Here is a 9,773-nt window from a genome sequence, read left to right as displayed (position 1 = left end):
TGTAACTGAAGAATGCGCTATGATTGGCTCTATAAGTGTTTTCATAAACCACGTTACCGTACACACACACACACACACACACACACCAGACAAACAATAATAAATAGACAATAATAAATATTAAAATCCCTCTGGGTTAAGAATAAAAAGCCAATAGACAATAATCACAGTAAAAAAATCACACTGATTTATTTAAGACACATATGACAGCCAGGACAAATGAACATTTAAATTTTATGATATAAAATAAACATGATATAGCATGATATAAACACATTAAATTATTAAGCATAATTATCATTTATTAACCAGATTTGATTGATTGAACAAAAGATACAAAAGAGATGAGCCCATACATAGCTGATCTAGCAAGTTGGCCCAGCCCTCGGAATATTTTTCCCTATGTGGCCCTCACTAAAAAAAGTTAGTACACCCCTGCTGTAGATGAAAGGGCCGCTGTTCTCTCTGCTGGTTTTCATTTGGGGCATATCTGCAAGAAAACATGGGAAAACCAGGTATCTGAGCCTGATGAACTGAGAGATACTGGACTAGCAAGGTTTGTGTTGAAGGAGCTTACTTACCTTTGGGTCTCCTTTGTCCAAATATGCGCCGGAACAGCCTGACGACGAAGTGCTTTACGCGTTTCACTGCTCTGAATCTTGGCACCTTGTGGTAGCTGTTTGATGGAATTTCCTCCGGAGTGAAGCCCTAGGGTTGTAGTTTAAGATGTTTCAGTTGAGCAAAGCAATTCCTCAGGACGCATGAATACTATTGAACTCAGCAGACCAGCAGTTTGCATGTACCTTAGTGAAGAACTTATGGTTCAGGATTTGCTCCAATGTGGGCCGATCCTGTGGATTCTTTTGCAGGATCCAAGAAATCAGTTTCTTGGCTGATGAGGAGAGGGACTTTGGTAGAGTGTACTCTACTTTAGTGACACGCTGCTTGATTTCTTCAGCGTCGCCATCAAAGGGGTATGCACCAACAAGCATCGTATACCTGTATCGAGAAAGTCAGCAACGGCATTCGAGCTTCATTTGCATCTAACAACATTCTGCATTGGTGCATTTCAGATATCATTCTTGACTCTGGCTCTGACTGTGAGGACGATTGAGAAGGTATACATACATGATACACCCCAGCGCCCAGACATCTGACTCTGGCCCGTGTCCCTCCCTCTTCCACACTTCAGGAGCCGCATACTCTCTCGTCCCACAAAAGCGTCTACAACACACACAAAAGGAAAACAGTATACATGTGCTTCAGCCTGCTGCATGAGCAATTTGAAAGATTTGCTGGAGAATCTAAGAAAAAGAACCCACTTCTGCCTGCTTTCCAGTGGCTCCAGCTTGGTGGCCAGTCCAAAGTCGGCCACTTTTAATCCCAAGGCCTCCGTTAATAATAAGTTCTCTGAAAGACCAATGACTCAAATATTTCACCTAATAACACCAGACATTAAACAGTTGCAGAATACAACAGCAGGCAGCAATCATATAAACCACACAGGAAATGCCATGTAAAATGCCAACACTAACATGTGAAGAATTAAACAAATCACGTGTGCAGGCACACATACCTAATTTGAGGTCCCTGTGGACAATGCCTTTGCCATGGATGTGTCGTAAGGCCCCAATGAGCTGTCTCAAGTAATATCGCACTTCTGGCTTGCTCAGGATTTCTCGTTCCTGAAGGAGGTCTAGCATTGACTAGAATGGGAACAGAAAGGATGGCGTGAGTCGACATAGAGTCTTAACCTTAACAAACTGTCTGCAAAGGCCAGAAACAGCTGGGCTCACCCCCCTACTGCACAGCTCCATGAAGATATACAAGAATTTGTCATCTTCTACATGATGGGAGAAGTTAACAACATGCTGGTGTTGCAGCAGCTTCAGCAGCACCACTTCTCGGAGACTCTGAAATGTCAGACGTGTTACCACAATGAGCATAAGGGAAATGCAATTTAACTATGGAGGGGGCTGACTTCAAGCAGGATTCAGACCACATACCTCTTTTATTCCATCAGAGTGCTTTATCGGAATCACCTTCACTGCAAAAATCTCTCCAGTGAAAATGTCCATCATCTTGAAGCATTGGGCAAAACCTCCCTAAAAACACAGGTACAGTAGAGGTCAGCGCGGGACTGATTTTTCATCCTGATCCCGCAGAAATGTGTAATATTTCGACCCGCTCCCGCCCGCATCTGTTATGGTTTGTCCAGCTCCCACCTGCTGAATCCCGCAAGCAAGGCTGGTGCCAAAAATACCAGACACATTTTAAATGCTATAATATCTTGGCTTATAAAAATTAAATAAGGTATCAAATTTATTTATCTAACGAGGCTACAGACCTGAATTAAAAAATATTTAAACAGTCTCAATAGAAACATTTCACAGTCAAAATGAGAGAAATATAGGGAAACATTGAAATTTGTGGCGCGGCTCTGCGTTTATTTCAACTAGAGGTCTGCGCAGGACTGATTTTTCATCCCGCTCCGGCACAAGAAACTGTCAAATGTAGACCCGCGCCGCGTCCCGCGAGTTCCGCGGGCGTCCCACCCCGTTGCAGACCTCTACTCTACAAGACAAATTGTAACTTAATTATCTACGGTATCTTTATAGTACATACTTCTCCCAACAGTTCGAGTCTGCGGTAAAATCGCTCATTTCTGTGATCAAAGATGATCTCAGGAACTTCGTGTCTCCGCTGAGGACAAGCCATGTTGCAGTAAGACAGAAACCGACGAAGTGGCGTCCAGTAACTAGGCAACGGAACAAGGTACGTTCCATACTTACGTAACGCATCGGAAATTCGAACGAAAACATGAAAAAACTTTTTTTCCCTTCATAAAATCACAGGTATTAAATAAAACGTTTCCGCAAACACACCCATTGGCATTAGTTCGACCAAAAAAAAAATCAGTTTCAATAACTCACAATATACACCTCTAGTTTTCATGAGAAAATTAAATCAGCCATCCGACACGCTTTTACTGTCAGGTACTCAAACCCAAGGGAGGGAAAAACACCATGCGCAGCGGCTGCAAATGGCGCGCGGAGAGGAAGCCGGGAATTAGCCAATGTAGCTATTGCCATGGTATTATTTTATAAAGGGGAATCTAAGTTGCATTTAGTTAAGTATATTTATAATTTAATTTAGTAATCGCACTCGTATTGTGCTGGCGTAATATACTTAGTATACGATTAATAACAAAAAAGGAAAGGTGAAAAATATATACATATATACACGATTCTTATGATAAGCAAGTCGCAAGCACGGACACATTTTAAACGCTATAATATCTTGGCTTATAAAAATTAAATAAGGTACCAATTTTTTTTTTATCTAACTAGGCTACAGACCTGGATTAAAAAATATCTAAACAGTCTCAATAGAAACATTTCACAGTCAAAATGAGAGAAATATAGGGAAACACTGAAATTTGTGGCGCGGCTCTGCGTTTATTTCAACTAGAGGTCTGCGCAGGACTGATTTTTCATCCCGCTCTGGCACAAGAAACTCTCAAATGTAGACCCGCGCCGCGTCCCGCGAGTCCCGCGGGCGTCCCACCCCGTTGCAGACCTCTACTCTACAAGACAAATTGTAACTTAATTATCTACGGTATCTTTATAGTACATACTTCTCCCAACAGTTCGAGTCTGCGGTAAAATCGCTCATTTCTGTGATCAAAGATGATCTCAGGAACTTCGTGTCTCCGCTGAGGACAAGCCATGTTGCAGTAAGACAGAAACCGACGAAGTGGCGTCCAGTAACTAGGCAACGGAACAAGGTACGTTACATAATTACGTAACGCATCGGAAATTCGAACGAAAACATGAAATAACTTTTTTCCCCTCCAAGAAATCACAGGTATTACATAAAACGTTTCTGCAAACACACCCACTGGCATTAGTTAGACCAAAAAAAAAATCAGTTTCAATAACTCACAATATACACCTCTAGTTTTCATGAGAATATTAAATCAGCCATCCGACACGCTTTTACTGTCAGGTACCCAAACCCAAGGGAAGGAAAGAAACACCACGCGCAGCGGCTGCAAATGGCGCGCGGAGCGCTGCGCGGAGAGGAAGCCGGCAATTAGCCAATGTAGCTATTGCCACGATATTATTTTATAAAGGGGAATCTAAGTTGCATTTAGTTAAGTATATTTATAATTTAATTTAGTAATCGCACTCTTATTGTGCTGGCGTAATATATTTAATATACGATTAATAAAAAAAGAAAGGTGATTAAATATATATATATATATGCGATTCCTATGATAAGCAAGTCGCAAACACGGACATCGTTGAACTCTGGAAATTACAGTTAGTTACAATAACGTAGACCGACAATTTCCCTTTGTGGCATGCAGCGAAGGATGTATTTAATGTTTCTTTGCAGCTTGTTTTACTAAAATGTAATTCCGCAAGCTGTGCATTCTATTGATTTGTGTGTGGAGTTTGCATGTTGTCCCTGTGTCATCATGGGGCTTCTTCCAGGTTTCACAGTCCAAAAACATGTGAAGTTATTCAGAGTTACCAAACAGCCCATAGTGAGTGAGTGACTGTGTGTCCTTGGTGATAGGTTGGAGCCCCATCCTGCATTGCTCCTTCCAGGGCAGGGTGTGCCAGTGCTTTTCCTGGGTGCTGCCTCACAGAAAAGATCTTGACCTGGTTTCATTTTGAGACAAATTGGCCCAAAATTGAAACAGCAGCACTAGGTGGCAACAAAGAATGGATGGGGCGGCTATAGACGACAATTGACCTTATGAATTGTCGTCTTGTTTTCTGGTTGGTATAAGAATTAATAAAGCATTACAGCATGTCCCCGACCGCGTCCTGCTCGCCTGCAAGGGCCCTTGCTGTATCCTGCTAACCACAAGGTGCCCCAGCTGCATCCGACCTGCCTCCAGGTGCCCCAGCCATGCCCTGCTTGCCTGGTGTCCCCTTGGCATTCATCGCATCTGCGGAGCTGAGAGCTCCTGCCTGGTCTCCTGCCATCCCATCGCTAACTAACAGGAAGACTATTCCATACTCTAACTACATACTGTGTAAAGAAGTGTTTTCTCAAATCTATTTTAAAATGTTCTCCCGCTAATTTCCACTTATGGCCACGAGCTCTAATATTTAAATTAATATTGAAATAGCCATTTGGCTGAACAGCATGCAGACCCGTTAGAATCTAGACCTGGATCATGTCCCCCCTTAGTCTCTTTTCTCCAGGTTAAACAAATTCAGCTCAGCTAACCTCTCCTCATAAGACATTCCTCTAAGACCAGGAATCATTCTTGTAGCCCTTCGTTACACCCTTTCCAAGGCAGCAGTGTCCTTTTTAAGGTATGGTGACCAAATCTGCACACGATATTCTAGGTGGGATCTTACCAAGGAATTGTATAATCGTAGCATCACTTCCCTTGACTTAAACTCCACAGACCTAGAGATGTAACCCAACATCCGATTGGCCTTTTTTATTGCTACCCCACACTGGCGAGAGTGGGACATGGAACCATCAACATACACACCGAGATCTTTCTCGTAATCAACAAAATCACAAAGCGGAGGGACACGTAACATTTTTCTGCTTGTCACACACACCTCATAAAGAGAATCACTTGAACAAAAAAGATGAGCATTGCTTAGCTAACATGTTTTTAACCACAGCGATAAAACATGATGTCTGATGATGAGGAGTTAAGGTGGCTACATAAATCTTTACACGATAGTATATATTTTATACAATTTTATGTACATTATACTATATACAACTATTATTTATTTCATGAATAAAATATGGAATATGGCCTTTTCCCCCTTCAGAACGCTTTCATTTGAGAACAAGGTTATACAAGTGGATTTCCCTGTTTACAGAACAATTCACTATACTATATTCACTATATCTTCCATTTCTTATAGCCCAGAGCATATGTGAAATTTGAGCACTATTTTTCATATGCAAAAATAATTTGAGTAGCCACTTGTGTGTTTATATCAGGACTTACCAGGAGAGGGGGCCATTGCTTTTCTTACATATACCATATGTAGGCCTACATCCATTCATCTTCCAACACCTTAGTTAGAAGGGTAGTTACCACATACTCAGCCAGGTGGCTCTATGTGGTTTGGAAAACAGTCAATAGCAAACATGCAATGCAGCCAATGTTAATATCTGCTGTTCTGTACAGGAAATGCTCAGAATGCATGTGACATCAGTCCCAGAAAATTCAGCCCCACCTTCTCATCTGTGGTCAGTCTATTTTAGGTGCATTAAGTGGTAAATACTTTTTTCATCCACCCCATCCTCTCCACCTCGACACACAACCCCTCTAAAAGGACGTGGTTAGACTCTGCTGGCCTCAGTTTAGCTGCAGAAGTGAGGCTGATCTTCACAAACGTCCAGTGGAATCATGAAGCCCCATCAGATCTCTGCCTTCTTCCTCCTGATGACAGTGCCGTTGGCTCAAAGTAAGTCTGCAGCATCTCACAGCTTTTATCAGGACTTAGTCGGCATCTTAAATTTTAATGATTCATTAAGATTATGGACCCAATTGTGACATGAGTCCAGGTCTGACTAGTTTTCACTGCATTTCTAATGTACATATTCAGAGTGGCTGTATATATTTTGTATATAGACTGTATATACATTTTCTGTTCTTCATGTCTGTCCAGATGAGTGCTGTCTTACATACTTTCCGGGATGGCCCTGAAACCTGGATATGAAGAGGCCATTGTGAAATGCCCTATACCTGGAATTATGTAAATATTTACTCTTTTCATATATTGTTTTGACCTATTACTGTTTTGAGACTTAAAGTCTTGTGTGCATAATGTCTATAATATGTTTTTTACTTCAGGGATCGATACAAATGATTTTAACAAGTGAGAAGCAGATCCATGTGTTTTTTTCAACTTTTGGACTGTACACCAATATTGGCAGTGAAATTTGTGTCAATCCCAGCAGTTACTGCGTTTAGCAGGTCAAGAAGAAGCTGGATCAGCAGTAACGCCTCCTCTCTGCCTGGCAAAATGAAAAAAGAATGAATTTTATTGCATTTCACCTTCTGCTGTAATTCTCATATAACATTATTTTGTGTCATCATCCAAATCATTTAAGGTTCTGCTACATTTTATACTTCATTATCTTCAGCTTATATGTTTTTAAAACAGTAGTCAAATTTCAGTTGCACTTATATTGCTTTGCATGCATGTAACTGATTAAAGAGTATTGAAAGTTAATGGTGGCTGACTCGGGTTTTTCATTTAAACCGTTTAATTTACAAAACAACAATTCTTTGGTTGGTGGGCATATGAAAAAGACAGTTACAGCTAACAAATGTTGAATGAATGATACAAATACAGTCATGGCCGAAATTAACGGCATCCCTGGACTTTTTCCAGGAAATGCACCATTTCTCCCAGAAAATTGTTGCAATTAGAAATGTTTTGGTATATCAATCAATCAATTTATTTATAAAGCACATTTAAAACAACTTCCGTGGACCAAAGTGCTGTAGAAGTATAGGAAACAAGTCAGTAGGTACTATGCAGTGTTTATAGTTAATATACAGCGAGTATTAATACAATAAAATACCACAGGACACAAATCAACAAGATAAGATAAAAATAATACAGTGGTACCTCAAAACTGGAATTTAATCCGTTCAGAACTCTAGATCGAATCCTAAGAAGTTCGAGTTGTGATCGAATTTTCCCCCCATAAGAAATAATGGAAAACCAATTAATTGGTTCCCGGCCCCAAAAAATTACACCTAAATATGTTTTTTTTTTTAAGCATTTAAACACAAAATGAACCGGATAAAACAAGAAGAGCATATACTGTACTAAACACATTTATCAAAACAGTAGTTTGTAAAGTAAGAAAATAAATGCATCCAAACAATGTGTAAAGTTAAAAAAATAGAATGTGTCCTGCCCCAATCGTCCGCACCTTCCGTGTGCCACGCCCCCTCGTTAACCCCGTGTGGAATCCCCCTCTGATGAGCTGTTTCTGGTTGTTGTCATTAGTCCTCTGTATTTAGTCCGCGTTTCAGTTTGTTTCTCCAGTCTGGTCATTGTATTACCTGTAATTAAACCCTGTTTAAAAGTGCACACACCCCTTAAAATTCCAGGTTATTGTGATGTAAAAAATGACATCATGATAAATAATTTCAAAACTTGCCCACCTTTAATGTAACCTTATAACCTGTACAATTCAATTGAAAAACAAACAAATATTAAAAAAAAAAAAAAAAAGATACAATAAGCTGGTTGCATAAGTGTGCACATCCTTAAACTGATACTTTTTCAAAGCACCTTTAGATTTAATTGCAGTCTTATTGGGCAGGAGTCTATCAGCATGACACATCTTCAGTTGCCAATATTAGCCCTTTCTTCCTCGCATAAGCGCTCCAAATCTGTCAGATTGCGAGGTCATCTCTTGTGCACAGCCCTCTTCAGGTCACCCCACCGATTTTCAATTGGATTTAAGTTGCTAGCGGGACAACAACCACCTGAAAATACAAAGGAAGGCGTTGAGGCCCAGGAGTGGAGGGCTGGACTTTAGGTCACACTGTAGCACTGACATTCAGCAAAGACGGCATCTGCCATTCTGGCGGCCATCTGGGCCCCTGGGCTGCAGCCTAGACAAGCCTGTTCATTAAATCGCCCCTAAAAGTGGGGTAATGTAACTTATTCTTTTCACCAAAGGCCATTCTGGGGAAGCATTTCATCAATCAGCGGCGCTACAACTAAAAACTAAAAGATTCTTTTTTCCTCAGATACAGTGGGCCATGCCCTACCAACATCTGAATCACACTTTTTAGCTCTGCCTTGAATTTTTTTTTTGGCTAATTTGCATAATTTTCAAAACCTACTTTTGCAAACTAGTCCTAGGTTTTCTGACCAATCCAGACACGTGGTTTCTGACCAATCAGACCTCTGAGCTGATCACTAATTAGCAAAAAAACCTTTGACATTTGTCTACCGCAAAGCCAATAGCTACACACAAACTGTACCATAATCTGACCAGTTTTCATCAGACAGCTATCACTCATGATGACTTAGCCAATTTTCACCAAATTTGGAATGCAAAAGGCCATTCTGGGGAAGCATTTCATCAATTGGCGGCGCTAAAACTAAAAACTACATACATCTCTTGACCTCCTTGGCCAATAGAAGTGAAATTCGGCACATATATTCTGTGACCAAGCCTGAGGTCAGCCATGTGCAGTCATATATCATAAAACCCCGGCCACCATCAGCCAATCAAAATCAAGCAGCCATTACACAGGCCTAACAATCACCAATCCGAATCAAAACTGGATGATCCATTTCTATACAGACCCTCAGCTCACCATGTTAAGGGAAACCCAGTCTGCCAGATGGTGGCGCTAGAGACTACAGAAGCAAACTCAGAGGGGCAGCCGATCCTCCTCTGGCCCGGCAGCAGTCAGTGTGGTGTGTTACGCTCCCAATCCGACTCCATTAATAGTGCAGTGGATGATGCAGTAGCCAATAGGCTGCATAGACAGATGATTGGCAGCAGGCAGAGCCTATGCAGATGAGCAGAGAAGCTCCTCCCTCACTGGTGTCCTAGGGATATAGATAGGAAAAGTGAGGTTCGAAATCTGGAAGATAAAAAGGCAACACTTAAAATGTGTATTGTAGCGACTTTACAGTTTAAGGTTTGGTTTATTGAGCATAATTCACCATTCTATCAAGTCTATGTTGTTCATGAATACTTGATATCTAATCTGTAATTGGCTATCTATGCCTTAA

At 40.9% G+C, this 9,773-nt stretch overlaps 1 protein-coding gene and 1 long non-coding RNA gene across 2 annotated transcripts; one reads left to right on the top strand and one right to left on the bottom strand.

The window, feature by feature from the left end:
- Positions 1-217: 217 nt before the first annotated feature.
- On the bottom strand, positions 218-2,723 carry LOC140586312 (serine/threonine-protein kinase PLK3-like). The gene is made up of 9 exons (XM_072708117.1): positions 2,626-2,723; positions 2,007-2,105; positions 1,797-1,913; positions 1,577-1,706; positions 1,323-1,410; positions 1,129-1,224; positions 804-999; positions 582-708; positions 218-490 (listed from the first exon to the last, which is right to left on the bottom strand). The coding sequence occupies exons 1-9, from the start codon at positions 2,716-2,718 to the stop codon at positions 366-368; spliced, it is 1,071 nt and encodes a 356-aa protein (XP_072564218.1). The 5' UTR covers positions 2,719-2,723; the 3' UTR covers positions 218-365.
- Positions 2,724-4,632: 1,909 nt separating this feature from the next.
- LOC140586309 (uncharacterized) lies at positions 4,633-7,222 on the top strand. The gene is made up of 3 exons (XR_011988166.1): positions 4,633-6,461; positions 6,666-6,752; positions 6,851-7,222. It is a non-coding gene; the product is annotated as an uncharacterized lncRNA (long non-coding RNA).
- Positions 7,223-9,773: the final 2,551 nt, after the last annotated feature.

This window comes from Paramormyrops kingsleyae, unplaced genomic scaffold, assembly GCF_048594095.1.
Source record: "Paramormyrops kingsleyae isolate MSU_618 unplaced genomic scaffold, PKINGS_0.4 ups38, whole genome shotgun sequence".
NCBI lineage: Eukaryota > Metazoa > Chordata > Actinopteri > Osteoglossiformes > Mormyridae > Paramormyrops > Paramormyrops kingsleyae.
Note: the sequence above shows the minus strand (reverse complement) of the source record. Positions and strands in the feature narration are given on the sequence as shown.

Bases quoted from the DNA above. Each gene is read 5' to 3' on its own strand.
- LOC140586312 (XM_072708117.1), bottom strand. From the start codon at position 2,718: ATGGCTTGTCCTCAGCGGAGACACGAAGTTCCTGAGATCATCTTTGAT. The intron at 1,225-1,322 runs GTGGGTTCTTTT...TGTGTGTTGTAG, and splicing joins CCACTGGAAAGCAGGCAGAA to ACGCTTTTGTGGGACGAGAG. The intron at 1,000-1,128 runs GTATGTATACCT...TTCTCGATACAG, and splicing joins TGGGCGCTGGGGTGTATCAT to GTATACGATGCTTGTTGGTG.